Source organism: Doryrhamphus excisus, chromosome 7 (assembly GCF_030265055.1).
Source record: "Doryrhamphus excisus isolate RoL2022-K1 chromosome 7, RoL_Dexc_1.0, whole genome shotgun sequence".
Classification (NCBI taxonomy): domain Eukaryota; kingdom Metazoa; phylum Chordata; class Actinopteri; order Syngnathiformes; family Syngnathidae; genus Doryrhamphus; species Doryrhamphus excisus.
The window spans coordinates 3,044,373-3,062,069 of record NC_080472.1 but is presented as its reverse complement, the minus strand read 5'-3'; the positions used below and the strand labels follow the sequence as shown (position 1 = coordinate 3,062,069).

Here is a 17,697-nt window from a genome sequence, read left to right as displayed (position 1 = left end):
ATCGGCTTCCAAAATCCATAATATTACGACTTTATTCTTATAAAATTATGACTTTTTTTATTCCCCTAAGAAATATTATAACTTTACTTTCACAATTATTTTTGCTTTACTTTTTATTTTTACTTTCTTTGTATTTTATTAATTTTTTTTGTAAATGTGTCAACTTTCTGGAGGATAGAATTATGTCATAATATTAATACTACTAATAATATTATATAATAACAATATTACATAATATAATATTAATATTACCTATAATGTCATAATATTAATACTACTAATAATATTATATTAAAACAATATTACATAATATAATATTAATATTACCTATAATATTATGACATAATTCCTATAATATTTTTGACTTTATTCTCGTAATATTAGAACTTTTTCTCAATCTCATTTTTCAAAACTTGCAACTTTATTTTGGGTTTTGTTTGTTTCTCATCATCATCATCAAATTTATGATGTAAATTTAGACATTTAAATAAAATTGATTGATAATTTTTTTTTATCATATTATATTATATTTTAATATTTCCACTTTATACTTCTAAAATGACATTTATGATGTCATTCTTGTACAATGACAAGTTTTTGTCTTGTGATATGTTTTTATTGCCCTAATATTTTGACAATATTCTAGTAAAATACAGTTATTTTTCAGTTGTTTTTTTTTTCATTTTCCAAGTGTTTTTTTTTCCTCATAACAATACAAAAAAAATTTTAAATAATGTTTTATGTTTATATTTGAACTATAACATTTTTTCCCCCTTATAAAATTAAGACTTTATTGTTTTTACTGTTCTTTTTTTTCATGTAATATTTGGACTTTATTCCTCATTTTTGGACTTTATTTTTGTAATATTTGGACTTTTTCCAAATTTGCGACTTTATTCTTTGTTTTGTTTAGACATTTTTTGTTTTGATAATTAAACTATTACTTTTTTTCCCGTGTTGTATATTTTTTTTGACAATTTTTTCTCCTAATATTCGGATTTTATTCCCCTAATATTTCAACTTTATTGTCATAAAATGACTGGATGAGCATTGTAATTCCAGTCTATTTGTGACCCTTCCGACATGTGTGTCTCTCCCAGAGCCAACCATCAGCGTCATCCCGGAGGCTCTAGACCCGGCGGTGCCCAGTTACCCCCAGAACCCTTATGACCTCCCCAGGAACAGCCACATCCCCAGCCATTACGACCTGCTGCCCGTGCGGCCCAGCCCCTCCCACAGCCACGCCCCCCCTCTTCCCGGCAGCCCCACTGGCTCCCTCCTCTAGAAATACCCCCCCCCCACACACACACACACATAAGGAAACCATGAAGAAAGACTTTTTTCTGTGACTTTGGGTGAAAAAAAGGACTTGATATGTAATCACTGTAAAATATCTGATTTTAGCTGTTTTGTGACACAAAAAGAAACCAAAAAAAAATCACAATATTTTAATAATTTAATTTAATTTTTATTTTTTTTAATTTTAAAATTTAAAAAAAATTTAAATAAATTTTTAATTAATTTAATAATAATATTTTATCCTCAAAAAGTGAAAAGGACAAACAATTGCACAAAAAAAACAAACAAGACAGAAGATAAGTCTTATATTTTTACACCGTTTCTTCTGACAGGATCCGTATTTTCTCTCTGAAAGTCTTTTTGTATGTCGAGTAGAAAAAGTGCTGTGTTAGACGTACGTACGATTCCTTTCTTTCTTTTTAGTCACGTCGGGATGGATGCGCATGCATGTCAAACATTAATTACGGTAGTTAGCCAGCAAATATTCTTATCACATCACTGATGTAGCAGAGTGGAATGATTTTATGTTATATATATAAAAAAAAAATTATAGTTGTGGAAGTCATCTTTTTAATTTCTCCAAAATGTTCAAAAATGTCCAAAAAATAGATGCTTTTTCTTTTATTTGTCAACTATTACTGACTCGGGATGTGTGGATCGATACCGAAATAGCGACACTTCTGATGCTGGTCGATTTCTCACATGAAAAATGAAAAATGATACTTTTGATACTTCAGTCGTTGAAAAGGACCTGAAAGGATGACTGATTGGAAAACGCAGCCATGTGTGAATTGTGAATAAAATGTTCATTCTTAGAGTTCTTAATCATTCATCATTGACTTGAATGACAGTTTTATATCAGTCTATTTTTCTTTGACGTTTGACGTTTTTTCTATTGTTAGCTTGGCTACCCCCCCCCCCCCCCGCTACCTCAATATACTCCACGGTTTAAAAGAAACAAATAACATATATAAATAACTGTTAATTAAAATGAATAGGTTAGTTCAGTGATTCCCAAAATGTGGGCCATGAGAGGTCATTAAAAATATGATTCATTTTTGATTTTTTTTATATTATTTTTATTGTAAAATATTTATTTAAAAATTATATATAAATAATGATAAATAAAATTATATATATAATTATGTTTATTTGTTATTTAATTTTTAAATAATTTTAAAATAAATATAAATAATTTATATAATATAATTTATATAATTATTTATAATTTTTTTTAAATATTTTTAAATATATATATATATAAGCCTAACCTATTGAGGGTTAAGTGCTCTGAGAACTAAATACAATTATATTTATTTATTATTATTTATTTATAATTTTTAAATAAATATTTTAAATAAATATATATAAATACATTGCCATCCATTGCAAAAATATTACACATTACTCATGAAGTATTTTAAAGCATTAAAATGAACTAAATTGCTAATAAGACACATGTAGTATTCCACACTGGTCACTAGGTGTCAGTGCTGTCACTGTAATGATCGGTGAGACACACAAGCACCAGACAACAAGCCTTTATTGCAGGTTTGAATGATCTCACAACAGGCACAATAATCCCCAACACGGCCTACTTGTTGCCGAGCCAAAATGCGACTCGTAACCCCTGACGTCACTTCCTGCCCCCCCCACCCCCACCCCCACCCTCCCCAAGCACCGGAACACATTTACAGCGCCACACTAGTTTATCATTTATAGCTAGGATATCTTATCTTCTCTTATCGTATCTACTATATTGGGTAATATGAGCGTAAATGTGACTATAGGGTTGTTATTTCATATCTGGAGGGCTCTAATAATGTTAAAAACTGCATTAGGGTCGTAAACAAGTTTTTTTTTTTCTGTAACTATAAAAAATAGCCCATTTAAAAATAAGGAATCCTACTTGATGGAAATTATGGATCCGGAATCGATTGCGGTGCTGCTGGAAGTGACGATACGAAATCATGTAAAGGTTCATGACCGGTGCGCTTTATTAAGATGAACTGATAACTTAAGATATAGACACAATTGTACAATTTCTCAATCTGTACAAAACAAAACCATTCATTGAGTCCCCTTCAAGAATCGTTGAAATGACATCATTTCACTTTTACAACTGGAATTACAGTCAGTTTTTAAAATTGGAAAATATGACAAAATAACACACACATAAAAAAAATAAAATAAAAATAAGACCAAACAAAAAAAAAAAAAAGGAGTATGATCCGGAGTCATCTTTTGAAGGAAGGAATCGTTTTGTCTGGAGAAGCTTGGTTGGCGGCGCCGTCTGTTTCGAGAAAACGCCATTGGCGCCGCCAGCCAGGCTCACGCGCTCCAGAACAACCAAGCTATGCTTTGCCACTACACACACACACACACACATAAACACACACACACACAAACCGGTTTCCGGCTCATGTGTGCATGTGTCTGCTAACACCAGAAACTGAATGACCAGACCCCCGATGTAGCTCGTCGCAGCCCTCGGCAGATTTCATGGACAGCAATGTTAGCAACGTAAGGCGGTAAAGCGGAGCCATGCATTGTGTTGGAAGTCAGAGGCCGCTTGGTGTAAAGTAGGCTTTATGTGACGGAGTGGGGGGGGTGAATGGGGGGGGGGGGCAATAGGTGAGTGATGAAGGAGGCACTGGGAGCAGAAATAAGCGCAGATCTTGCGGGGAGGAATCTATTACTCTCAAAACAACGCCGACATTGTTTGTTTTGTTTTTTTTAATCTTGATTAATCAGAAGAAAAAAAATTAACCAATCCGAGTCGTAGCCTTTGTATGCTTACTGTGTTATTTCTATAGCTTTGTGGTCACATGCAAAGCAATACTTGACATTTACAAGCATTACATAGTGGAAAAATAATAATAATAATAATAATAATAACAAATCAGCTAGTTCCTGCATAGTTGTCGTGAAATATAAGTCGACGGGATATAAGCGGCGTTCCTCAACAAATGCGAACTTTCACGGTTACACCTAGCCCGAATGGACCTCTTTACCGCATAAAACGTGCAGCCATCTTTGGATAGTTAAACCATGCAAACGATGGTAAAGACATGATGGTGGCGGTGGTGGTGGGGGGGGGGGGGGGTGGCGGCACACGATCGGCTCTACATTTCACTCGTGTCGCGTGTTCAACAGCAATGCGATCAAAGGTCATGACGCTCCCGGCGCGTGGCGTCCTGAAAAGAGTACGTTGCACTCGGGAGGGGGCGGGGGCTCGTCTATAGGAATACACTAGCGTGTGCTTTATATAGTCATAGTATAGCTAGTAGTGGATATTTCATACAATACGGAGAAATATCATTAAAAAAAATGAAAACGTGGAAGAATCAACACAGAAAAATATGAAAAGGAAAATGACATTCATATATTAAGACATATTTGTGACATGTCAGCGCATCAACTGGAATGAAATCTAAAGTGATATGAAACGCCTGCTGCCTTCTGGAGATGTTTTACACTGGGACATATTTACCTGGGGGGAAAAAGGGGGGGGGGGCGTTAAAAGTAGGGGCGGAGTTCAGGTCGCAGCCCCGGAGCCCTGAAGGGACCGTCGAGGGTGGCAGGGAGGGGTTGGGGGGGTCGGTAGCGGGGCGGGGATCGAGCTAGATGTTCTGGCAGCACTGCATCTTTGGTTTGTTCTCGGTGGGCTGCACTTGGATGTTGACCACGTTGTTGCTGGGAGACATGTCGCTCTCCTGGCGTTCCGACATCTGCTTCTGGGACACGATGCGGTAGATTTCTAGGGAAGAGGGAAGACGGGAAAAGTCAGTATCGGTGATGACGCTCGCAAATATCATAGTAGGGCTGCACATCCAGTAGAAGTCAAGGAGACCTATGATGCTAATTTCGGGCCCTTTGTATTGCATTGTGGGCTCCTATAGAGGAGATACACACAATAACCCACAGCTTCCTAGTTCCTTCTTTCTCTTCGGGCTTTCTCCTTCGGGGGTCGCCTCCATCTGTCCTCCTTCACTACATCCATAAACCTCCTCTTTGGTCTTCCTCTAGATCTCAATCAGGGGTCTCAAACACGCGACCCGCGGGCCAAATGTGGCCCGCAGGACACTAGTTTGAGGCCCCCGCCTTGATATGAAAGTTTAATGTTTGATATGGATGCTGTATGGTATCATGCACCCAGAAAAAATGATTACGTTTGATTAATGTTCATGTTAAAGGTTAAATAACTGTTAATAGTTATCCTCCCTGTCCGTGTGGAAGTGGTAAGTTTTTTGTTTTGTTTTTTTTTCAGAAAAAATTATTACGTTTGATTCATGTTTATGTTAAAGGTTAAATAACTGTTAATAGTAATCCTCCCTGTCCGTGTGGAAGTGGTTTTTGTTTTTGTTTTTTTCAGAAAAAATTATTACGTTTGATTCATGTTCATGTTAAAGGTTAAATAACTGTTAATAGTTATCCTCCCTGTCCGTGTGGAAGTGGTAAGTTTTTTGTTTTTTTTTCAGAAAAAATTATTACGTTTGATTCATGTTCATGTTAAAGGTTAAATAACTGTTAATAGTTATCCTCCCTGTCCGTGTGGAAGTGGTAAGTTTTGGGGGTTTTTTTTCAGAAAAAATTATTACGTTTGATTAATGTTCATGTTAAAGGTTGAATAACTGTTAATAGTTATCCTCTCTGTCCGTGTGGAAGTGGTAAGTTTTTGTTTTTTTTTTTCAGAAAAAATTATTACGTTTGATTCATGTTCATGTTAAAGGTTAAATAACTGTTAATAGTTATCCTCCCTGTCCGTGTGGAAGTGGTAAGTTTTTTTGTTTGTTTTTTTCAGAAAAAATTATTACGTTTGATTCATGTTCATGTTAAAGGTTAAATAACTGTTAATAGTTATCCTCCCTGTCCGTGTGGAAGTGGTAAGTTTTTGGTTTTTTTTTTTTTCAGAAAAAATGATTACGTTTGATTCATGTTCATGTTAAAGGTTAAATAACTGTTAATAGTTATCCTCCCTATCCATGTGGAAGTGGTAAGTTTTTGGCTTTTTTAAGTTGAAAGGAAATAACTTGAAGGCTACCGTTTAGGTCGCTAGCGGTCTAGTTTGCGAGTTAGCATGTGTCTCAAGACCCTGCAGTTGCGCAACATGTTGTAAATACGAGTAAAAACGAGCGTTCAGAGCCAACCCAAACCTCTTTCAGGGCTCACAAACCTTTAAAGTACAAAAAAAACGCATCCCTGAAGAGAATGACGAGTACTAAATATGCACACGTATTGGCGAGTGCAGAATTCTAAATATTCTAAATATTCTAAATAGCACACCCACCTGTGAGAATGGTCTGAAAGGCGGTTTCAACATTGGTAGAGTCCAGAGCCGAAGTCTCCAGAAAAGATAAACCGTTTTTCTCTGCAAGACAAAGTGAAACAAATGTGCTAAATGCTAACATTGGATGCTACAATGCAAATCCTGTGTCATTGCTTCCTTCATATGTGCATCAATTGAAGACACGCCACTTCAATGTGGAAGTTGATCATTACCAGCAAAAGCCCGGGCCTCGTCGGTGGGGACGGCTCGGAGGTGACGCAGGTCGCTCTTGTTGCCAACCAGCATGATGACGATGTTGCTGTCGGCGTGATCTCTCAGCTCCTTGAGCCAGCGCTCCACGTTCTCGTAGGTTAGATGCTTGGCTATGTCGTAAACCAGGAGAGCGCCCACGGCGCCGCGGTAGTACCTGCGGTGGAGTCCCTTTCATTACGTCACTTTTCACCAGAGAAACTCTTAAGACTCTTAACATGAAGTAAAACAGGGGTCTCAAACATGCGGCCCGCGGGCCAAATGTGGCCCGCACGACACTACTTTGAGGCCCCCGCCTTTAATGTTAGTGCGGCCCGCGCAAGTTTGATACGGATGCTGTATGGTATCATGTACCCAGAAAAAATAATTACGTTTGATTCATGTTCATGTTAAAGGTTAAATAACTGTTAATAGTTATCCTCCCTATCCGTGTGGAAGTGGTAAGTTTTTGGCTATTTAAGTTGAAAGGAAATAACTTGAAGGCTACCGTTTAGGTGGCTAGCTCTCTAGTTTGCGAGTTAGCATGTGTCTCAAGACCCTGCAGTTGCGCAATATGTTGTAAATAAAAAGAGTATAAATGTGACTATAGTCGTGTTTTGTCATGTCTACAGGGCTCTAATAATGCTTTGTTCATTTTAATATGAAAAAAATAATTTTTAAAGTTTAAAGTTTTTATTATTTTCCCTGTTATTATTATTATTATATTTATTTATTACTGATTGATTTTCTTTATTCTTGATTTGTTTATTTATTTTTCATCTTATTTTGTGCAGAAAAATAAAAATTAAGATATTTGAGAACAGTGGAATTTTTTTATCAAAGCTTTTATTGTAGAAAATCGAAACCAAAGCAAAGTTTATTCATTTTTCTGTTTTTAATAAATGCGTTTTTTGGAAAACCTGATGCGGCCCAGACCCTAGCGCCAGTGGCCCCCAAGTAAATTGAGTTTGAGACCCCTGATGTAAAAAGATGTTCTGGGTAACTGGGATCAATACATGAGCACTGCAAAAATTATTTGCCCCTCGGCTGTTAATATATAAACCAAAAGTAGCAATTGCTTGCACATTAAGTGTGATTTCAGCCAGAGACAAAGAGGAAATAATAATAAATACATAAATAAAATAATAAAAAATAATAATAATAAAGGATTTTTTTTCAACATGAGGCAGTTTGGTGACATCGTAGTGTCAATCATTGTCTGCTTGCACATTAAGTGCGATTTCAGCCAGAGACAAAAAGGAAATAATAAAAAAATATATATAATAAATTATATAATAATATATATATAATATAATATATAATAAATTAAATAATAATTAAAAAATAATAAAGGATTTTTTTTCAACATGAGGCAGTTTGGTGACATCGTAGTGTCAATCATTGTATGCTTGCACATTAAGTGTGATTTCAGCCAGAGACAAAAAGGAAATAATAAAAAATATATATATAATAAATTATATAATAATATATATATATATAATATAATATATAATAAATTAAATAATAATTAAAAAATAATAAAGGATTTTTTTCAACAAGACAGATGAGACAAAAAGCAAATAATAATAAAAAATGTAATAATAATAATAAAAAAATAAGGATGTTGAATAGTCAACATCCAATATGGCGGGAGTCGAGTGGCAACCAGATGGTCTCTTCAATGAGACTAACGGACTGGTCAGCCATCATTTCCATTTTACCACTAAATGCCGAAGTGATAGTAACAAGCCCCGGGTGTCGAAGCAACACTGGCGTTTCAAATTTTAAAATTTGATGTGTTGACGTTTGAGCATCGCAGAGCGAATACTTGAGATAAATAAATGAAATACTCACGCGGAAGTGATCGCACGGTAGCGTTCCTGGCCGGCCGTATCCCAGATCTGGGCCTTCACCGTTTTTCCATCCACCTGAATGCTCCGTGTGGCAAATTCAACGCCGATGGTGCTCTTGCTCTCCAAGTTGAACTCATTGCGAGTGAAGCGTGATAGCAGGTTACTTTTCCCGACGCCCGAGTCGCCAATGAGGACCACTACCAATCAGAAACGGGGAAACCGTAGTTAGTTAGTTAGGGGGTCCTCGGTTTATGAGGTAAAAACGCGTCAACCGAGGACTTCCTGTAATGGATCATACAACACTTATCTACCACATAAAATGCCATTATATTAATTTCTCAATTTTGAATAAAAGTCACATATTTATTTAAGCATTTTATTACCTGGTACAACTGGAAATTGAACTTTGTTGCTACAGTAGTGTGTGTATTTTAATGTACAAACCAAATGACTTGCCTAGAAATAAATGTGTAATGGACATGTGATCGAAACTGTAGTAAACATTTACGACTGGTGATGATTTATTCCACATTTAAACGCGTAATAATGTATCTACTTTAACATAATACACGCGGCATATACATATACTGAATGTAGATATTTTGTACTGTTTATAAATAGTCTTTTTTTATTATTGTGTAATGATTCGCGTGACTGCTCGTAAAAGAAAATGCGTTTTGCTGACCCAAATGAAAGGTAACTAAGACGTACGTGAATAATTTACATTTTAAAAAACACATTTTAGTTAATTAATTTGGTACCGATAAATAAACCGTCCGGATCCGCTACTGGATCCCATGAAGATAATGTGATAACGGTTAGGCGTGTCCGCACCCAACACCAGCAAAAGGCCCAGCTATTTAAAAGCTCACAAACGTTATTCGGACATATATTATAAAATATCTACACCAAAGCGATAACTCTTTCGTATCGTATTAAATAATTAAACCCGCTGACATTTTCCTGCAAAGCTAAGGAGGGAAACAATCAGAGCACAAAGGTTGTGGTGGCTAACTTTAGCCTGACAGCTAACAAATAGCGGACAGCAATAACGGGGGGGAAATTTTTTTTTTACCTTTGAACAAATAATCATATTCGTCGTCTCTGGTGCCCATTGTTTTAATTAATAATTGTTATTCCAAGTTCGATCTCGCTTTTTTTTGACCAGAAATCGATCTGCTTTGTTTTACTCTTCCAAAAGCCAATCTGTTTGGAAGCCCCACTTCCGCAATTTCTTCTTCTACCTGGGTTTACATAGTCGAACACGGAAAGTTGCGACATCTAGCGGTCAATAAATGGAACTGCTACTCCAGCACACACAAACAAAGTAAAAAAACGCTACATTGTAATATACCAATATTGTTAGTGTTTAAATAAATATCTGTGTAATTTTGATTGGTTGTTATATATTATGTGTATTATGTGAGGGGGTTAACCAGTGACATGAGCTGTTGTTGATGGGTGCTTTGATGATACTCACGCCCCCAAACGTGGTCAAATATGATATTACATCATATTTATTATATTGTAAGTGAATATGAGTTGGTTTAGCTTTGGCTGCTAGTTGAGTGATGTAGGGTGTGATGATAATAGTGCTGTTTGTGTCAACAAAACATGGAAAAACTGTCAAAGTCATCAGGTGGTGCACAATTTACATATACATATATACATATATATTTACATATATGCAAATGTTATGTTATTATTATTGTGCCTGTTAGAAAGCCCATAATTTACATGGTTTGTGTCACTGATTTGGGCGTTGTTTTGTCTCCAGTCAGTGTCACTGCATCTTGTTCTTTATGGTGATATATTTCTGGCCTTTATTGTATGAGAAATTTTTTTTAATAAAAACATTTTGACCAAAAAATCATAGACGCTGAATCACAAATTTCCGTTGTAATGTATCTAATTGAGAATTAATACATTTTCTGTTGATGGTTGTCTGGTTTAGGGTTATTTATTTCTTCTTATAATCTGGGATGAATTTCTTCCACTTTATGTTCTGAAAAGAAGAAAAAAAAGCTTAGTGGTTTTTAATATTTTAATATTTCACCATGGACAGTTCAGCTTGATGGCAGACTCACATTTTTCCCCCAGGAGGATTTGGACAATTTTGTCTTTATGTCCTCCAGCGACTCATACGTGTTCCCCTCGTAATCACTGCTCTTGTCGGGGACCTCTTCGTAGGTGGCATCTGGTAAAACGACACTCGCTGGCTTCCGCTGAAGCTCGGCGTACATGATGGTTCCCGTAGGAGCCGAACTCCGTACAGGCCCTTCAGAAGTCTGGCGCCACAGGTCGGACCTGGACGTGTGCTCCGTTTGGCTCGGGCGTATGAACCTTGAAGGCTCTCCGCAGTTGTGAAGCGAATAAGTTTGGCATGTGACACTCCGGGAATCAGATGAAGAGACGGTGAAGGACGGAGTTTTGATTTGTTGGTTTAAATAAGTCGCCTCCCTGTGATCGATGCTGTTTTGGTAGATGGTTGGTACAGATTTGCTTCTGCCCCCTACGGGTGTCAGCTGAGAGCGAATGTGAGAGGCATCGCTCCCTTGTGATGCACTCAGCGAGAAGGCAAATGGAGCCCCTCTTTTTGGAACGGCGGGAGGCTGGAAGAAATAGAAAACAATAACATCACTATCATATCACCTCGTATTTTGGTACGTGACAAAAAAAAAAAAAAAAAAAAAAAAAAAAAAAAAACTTAAACTATATTAGGAAAGCAGGAAGTGAACAAATGTAACAGTTACTGATAAAAAGTTAGATAAAAAGCTTTGCTTCTTCCTACTCCTTTTGGACATGTGGAACTGGGAACTGATTATGTGATAATCTGATGCATGTTCAAATGACATAAAACCATTAGCATTTATCCTTAGCGATGGTAGCAACAGTCAAGCGGTTAGGACCAAAAGAGCGGCCAATAATGGTGGGCTTGTCTCCTCTGTCTCCTCATCATGGTTGTCGACGGGTGAACTTTAAGATCGTGGATGTTTGTATTTCATACGTGTTTAAACGGACAACATGATATGCCATGGCATGGGTGTCCAATCTGCGGCCCGGTGACCGTTTTTATTGTAACTATTAATAAGAGATTTGACACTCAATTGCTTTGTTGCACGGCGTTGGAGTGGTTAGCGCGTAGACCTCACAGCTAGGAGACCCACGTTCGATGCCACCCTCGGTCATCCAATTCCAAAAACATGCTAGGTTAATTAGCGACTCCAAATTGTCTAAAAAATTAGGTTGCGGATTAAGTTACAATGTTAAAGTTAAAGTCAAAATATTATGCGAATAATGGCAAAAATGTGAAAAAATAGCAAAAAAAAAATTTAATAAAAATAATTCAAAAATAAATAAATTACAAATTAAAATTTGTAGCGTCAATGTGACTATAGGGGTGTTATTTCATGCCTTCAGGTCTCTAATAATGTTTAGGTTTAACTATGAAAATATTCTATTCATAAATAAGGAATCATACTAAATCACATGGTGGAACATGGTTAGCGCGCAGGCCACATAGCTAGGAGACCCGGGTTTGATTCCCCGCTCGGGCATCTCTGTGTGGAGTTTGCATGTTTATACCCGGTTTTCTCCGGGTACTCCGGTTTCCTCCCACATTCCAAAAAAACATGCTAGGTTAATTAATTGACTCCAAATTGTCCATAGGTATGAATGTGAGTGTGAATGGTTGTTTGTCTATATATGTGCCCTGTGATTGGTTGGTGACCAGTCCAGGGTGTACCCCACCTCTCGCCCAAAGACAGCTGGGATAGGCTCCAGCACCCCGTCATGAGGATAAGCAGGTAGAAAATGAATGAATGCTTTGTTGCTACAAAGCTAATGTTTTGTAGCTAAGTTGTGGATGTTTTGTTCAGGTAGCTTAGCCGGTGGATCTTCGCTGGATTGTAGCCTGGTGGCCTGTGGGGCTGTTTGGTTTTCCGACACTGAAGAAGATGATTTTAGTAGCTACAATATGGAAGGAGGAGGATGAAGACAGCGGTGATAGCAACTTTAGCTACTGTTTGGCATGCACTGTTTTTAGGACATGGTTACAATGACTGAAAAGTGCAAAATATAATAACAAAAAAAACAAAACAAATTATGGAATGTACCACATGCTTTACCGTACCTGAGAGATGGCATCTACAGACACTGTTCCAGTCAGCTTCCTGTTTTGGGATTTTGGCGGCAAGGCAGGGGGTTGAACTATGCCGTGTACGCCGCCAGTGTGTTGCTGGATCCTTTGATTGTTTCCAGTCATGTCTGCATTATTCCGATCCCACCGACTCCTCAGAGCTTGGACGCTCACTCCTGATTTTCCTTTGCTGCTGAAGTTCACCACATCGTACAGCTCGCTGGTGTTTGCCTGAAAACAGACGTTGTGTTATTATATTTTTATGGTTTTATGGTAAATATGCCTCTCCATAATTGGCCTTTTATTGTGACCAACCTCAAACACTATCATATTGCCTCATTAGCATATTGATTATGCCACACTTAATGTAATATGGATGGACTATCTTGGCTATCTTGGTTTTGTGATCAATATTTCATAGAAATATGTCTTCCTCCCTTATTGATCTTGTTCCAAAGTTTACAGATCCACCATGACAAGCGAAGTAGGATTCCTTGTTTTTGTATTTTTGTAGTTCCAGCATGGGGAAAAACTATTTACGGCTTCTAAAACATGTCGTTTTTAACATTATTAGAGCTCTCCAGACATGAAATAGCATCCCTATAGTCACCTTTACACTTAATATAGTAGACATACCAAGAAAAAAATAGTCAATTGAAGACATAAATAAGACATGACATGGACTTACAGTTCCTTGTTGATGTTTTTTTTTTAACTTCCTGTTCTGTACGGTACTTCCTGTTGTGGTTATTGTCTCATCGCTGTGATTTAAGGCCCCTAACAGGCATTATTATTGTGTTTATGTTCTTGTGCTCATGTGTGTTGCTGTAAATGTGTTGTTTACAGGAAGTGACAACAGGAAGTGAGATCAGAGTTGAGTTTTAACTTGGGAGTGGGTTTACGTAGCTTGTGTTTGGGATTATTGCGCATGCTGCGAGGTCATTAAAACCCACAATAATTGCTTGTTGTTCCGTGGATCAAGTCTGGTGCTTGTGTGTCCCACCCAACTATTACTGTAGCATTACTGCCATTTTTATGCTTAAAAAAACACAAATAGGAAAATTTACTTCAATTGAAATTTCTCATAAGTAAAAAAACTTAGTTGGGACTCGTGTTAATTTATTACCATATACTATATACAGTAAAGTCTCGTTATATCGATATCGGTTATAACGAATTACTGCTTATTACGATACTATTTTCATTTCCCGGCAAATTTCTAGTCTTTTATGATATAATTAGTTCCGTTAGTACGATACGCGGTTATTATGATAATCCGGTTACTACGATGCCCTTTTCATCTCCCGCCAGCCAATTTGGTCTGCTTATATCGATACAAAAGCAGCTTAAATCAATCTTTGCTTAAGGATTTCAATACCAAAAAAAGAACACGGCGAACGGCTGCTTCCAGTCAACTTTATTTTTCACACTTCCACCACCAGAGCGCAGCACACACACACACACCGATTCCCGCACTTCCTGGTTCACAGGTCATGCTCAACCCGCCCCACATAGCTGGCCAAACACATGCCTGCAACAGAAGAACCAACTGACATGCATACACACCTATTCCAACGAAGACACAAGCGTACCAATACATGTATTTAATTGTGTTGTATTCAGATATCTTTTTATTCTATACATACGAGAGAAACCACGAGCGCAGTTGGTTCTTCTGTTGCAGGCATATGTTTGGCCAGCTATGTAGGGCGGGTTGAGCATGACCTGTGAACCAGGAAGTGCGGGAATCGGTGTGTGTGTGCTGCGTTCTGGTGGTGGAAGTGTGAAAAATAAAGTTGACTGGAAGCAGCCGTTCGCCGTGTTCTTTTTTTGGTATTGAAATCCTTAAGCAAAGATTGATTTAAGCTGCTATAGAACAATGTCGAGTGCATTATTGCCCACTTTTAATGCAGTTCGGCGCAGTTCGACTCCCGACAATATCGATATAACGAGACTTTACTGTACTTGTCCTACCAGAGTAGGACTAGAAGTTACCATCAGATTGTATTGTCCTCAAACGTCTCACCTCATGACAACTGCTTGTCAGGTACTCTCCAAAAGGCTGAATGGGGCTGACTTTGTAATGCTCTATCAGCTTGGTGATGCTGTCGTAGGTGTGGAAATCACCTGCTACAACAAAACGTCCATCTTGATTCTGGGTTATAACAAAATGACGGCACCTGCCGAGGCCCCTGTGGACAAAATACACAGCAATATGAGTGGGAAAATACCAACGTTAGTTCATGTAGTCGTTTTTATTGATTCATTTTCAAGGTCGTGAGTCATATTTTCAATATCCCTGGCGTCTTACTTGTAGGACAGGACGTAGCCGATGGCTTTATCACTGAGGCGAATGAGGAACGAGCCGAGTGCTTTATCTTGTAGGAGATCCTCGGCATGCCTGTGGCAGACAAACAGCACAAGCGACAGATCAATTGGTCGATTGACAAAGACAAAGAGTTTCACCGAGTCACGCGCGCTCAACAAAGACTCGAGGGTCACAGACTCGTGGGTGCCGGATGAAGGCACGGGTTTCACTGACTCACTGGCGCTCCACAAAGACTCATGTTTCATGGCCACAAAGACGAGAGTTTCACTGACTCAGGAGCGCTCGATGAAGACTAGAGTTTCCCTAACTTTTGTGCTCGACAAAGACTTGGGTTTCACGGACTCATTTGTGCTTGATGAAAATTTCAGGTTCACCGAGTTACGTACAGGTTTTGACGGTTCGTTGACTCACGAGTAATGGATGTTCGACAAAGACTTGAGTTTTACAGACTCATGGGTGCTCGACAATACTGCCGTTTCTTGGCTCACAGGCGCCGGACGAAGACTTGAACTTCACTGACTCGTTTGTGCTAGACGAAGACTCGGGTTTCACTGACTCACGGGTGCGCCACGTAGACTCGAGTTTCACAGGCTCAAAGGTGTTCAACAAAGACTTGAGTTTCACAGACTCCCGGAGGGTTGACAAAGACACGAGGTTCACTGATTCACGGGTGCTCAACAAAGACTTGAGGTTTTTTTGACTCATGAGTGGTCGACAAAGACTCCAGTTTCACTGACTCACGGGTGCTAGACAAGGACAAGAGCTTCACAAACTTTAAGTTTCACTGACTCACGGGTGCTTGACAAAGACACAAGGTTCACTGATTCACGGGTGCTCAACAAAGACTTCCGTTTTTTTGACTCATGAGTGGTCGACAAAGACTCCAGTTTCACTGACTCACGGGTACTTGACAAAGACTCCAGTTTCACTGACTCACGGGTGCTAGGCAAGGACAAGAGCTTCACTGACTCACGGGTGCTTGACAAAGACTCCAGTTTCACTGACTCACGGGTGCTTGACAAAGACTCCAGTTTCACTGACTCACGGGTACTTGACAAAGACTCCAGTTTCACTGACTTACGGATCCACTGACTACAAAAGACTCGAGTTTCACAAACTTTAAGTTTCACTGACTCACGGGTGCTTGACAAAGACACAAGGTTCACTGATTCACGGGTGCTCAACAAAGACTTCAGGTTTTTTGACTCACGAGTGGTCGACAAAGACTCCAGTTTCACTGACTCACAGGTGCTCGACAAGGACAAGATTTTCATTGACTTACGGGTGCTCAACAAAAACTCAAGTTCCACTGGCTACCAAAAAAAAACCCTCAAGTTTCACTGACTCACAAGTGCTGAATGAAGACTCGAGGTTCAGTGACTCGTTTGTCCTCGACAAAGACTTTAGCTTCACTGACTTTCACTGAAATGTGAATTTTCTTGTCTCAATTACCGCATTTTCTGGACTATAAGTCGTTCCGGAATATAAGTCGCACAAGGCCAAAAATAATAATCATAATCAGGTATAAAAAAACATGTATAAGTCGCACTGGAATATAAGTCGGGTAATTTATTTTACAAACTACTTGACCAAAACAGACATTACATCATCTTGGAAGGCAAGTTCTATAATAATAAAAGAATATAGAACAGGCTAAGATATGCTAACACAATGCTTATTCAGCTACATAAAAAATAAACATGAACACAAAAGGTGTCCGGTATTTATGTAACATAAACACTATTTTCATTTATAAGTCGCTCTGGAGTATAAGTCGCAGGAACAGCCAACCTATGAAAAAAAGTGCGACTTATAGTCTGGAAAATACGGTAAATCACTTCCATTACACTGTAGTATGAATTAATAACAGCAATAATGACAACAAGTATGTTACATTTGTGATATAAATGTACATGTTACTTATGGTTATAACATGATTACATGTATAACATGTCCCTAACATGAAATCCTGTTTCTTACTTTCTTGCTGTGAAGCCTTGAAACCAGTCAGGGAAGTTTCCATTTTGCAGAACGAGCGGTGCCTGAGTGCCGATGAACCACCTCGCAACCAGATCCTTCAGACCTCCTTCAGACGCGTCCATCTTCAGATCGACGCATGACTTTGTCTCCATCCTCCCGCATTTGTCGATCCGCAACACGGTTAGCACGAGTCGTGAATGAAGGATAATGCTAACAGGATGCACAGGTGCTCATTTGACTATAAAACACGTCTCGTTTGAAACAATGGCCATGATTCACTTTATCTTTCCGTGATCACTGATGCCTTTCGTTGGCTATCTGGGGACAGCACACAGTCCACTAAGGAAAAGGACTGATGGAAGGTCAACTAGTCCGATGCTTGGAACCCACGTCAAAGTTCAAATAATCAGCCAATCACAGGGCACATATAGACAAACAACCATTCACACTCACATTCATACCTATGGACAATTTGGAGTGGCTAATTAACCTAGCATGTTTTTGGAATGTGGGAGGAAACCGGAGTACCCGGAGAAAACCCACGCATGCACGGGGAGAACATGCAAACTCCACACAGAGA

The 17,697-nt window shown here is 38.4% G+C and overlaps 3 protein-coding genes across 3 annotated transcripts in view; 1 reads left to right on the top strand and 2 right to left on the bottom strand.

The window, feature by feature from the left end:
• LOC131132286 (multiple epidermal growth factor-like domains protein 11) overlaps window positions 1-2,201 on the top strand; it is a 104,891-nt gene extending 102,690 nt beyond the window's left edge. The window contains 1 exon segment of the mRNA XM_058077780.1: window positions 1,101-2,201. Within this exon segment, the coding sequence (XP_057933763.1) occupies window positions 1,101-1,285 (185 nt within the window). The 3' untranslated portion in view covers window positions 1,286-2,201.
• A 766-nt stretch (window positions 2,202-2,967) lies between these two features.
• rab11a (RAB11a, member RAS oncogene family) lies at window positions 2,968-9,913 on the bottom strand. Its single transcript, XM_058078029.1, has 5 exons — window positions 9,746-9,913; window positions 8,672-8,867; window positions 6,802-6,995; window positions 6,590-6,670; window positions 2,968-5,059 (listed from the first exon to the last, which is right to left on the bottom strand). Exons 1-5 carry the CDS (start codon window positions 9,783-9,785, stop codon window positions 4,923-4,925), a joined length of 648 nt encoding a protein of 215 aa, XP_057934012.1. The 5' UTR covers window positions 9,786-9,913; the 3' UTR covers window positions 2,968-4,922.
• Window positions 9,914-10,534: 621 nt separating this feature from the next.
• sh2d7 (SH2 domain containing 7) lies at window positions 10,535-17,276 on the bottom strand. Its single transcript, XM_058078028.1, has 6 exons — window positions 17,118-17,276; window positions 15,120-15,209; window positions 14,835-15,000; window positions 12,803-13,039; window positions 10,758-11,282; window positions 10,535-10,675 (listed from the first exon to the last, which is right to left on the bottom strand). Exons 1-6 carry the CDS (start codon window positions 17,267-17,269, stop codon window positions 10,631-10,633), a joined length of 1,215 nt encoding a protein of 404 aa, XP_057934011.1. The 5' UTR covers window positions 17,270-17,276; the 3' UTR covers window positions 10,535-10,630.
• Window positions 17,277-17,697: the final 421 nt, after the last annotated feature.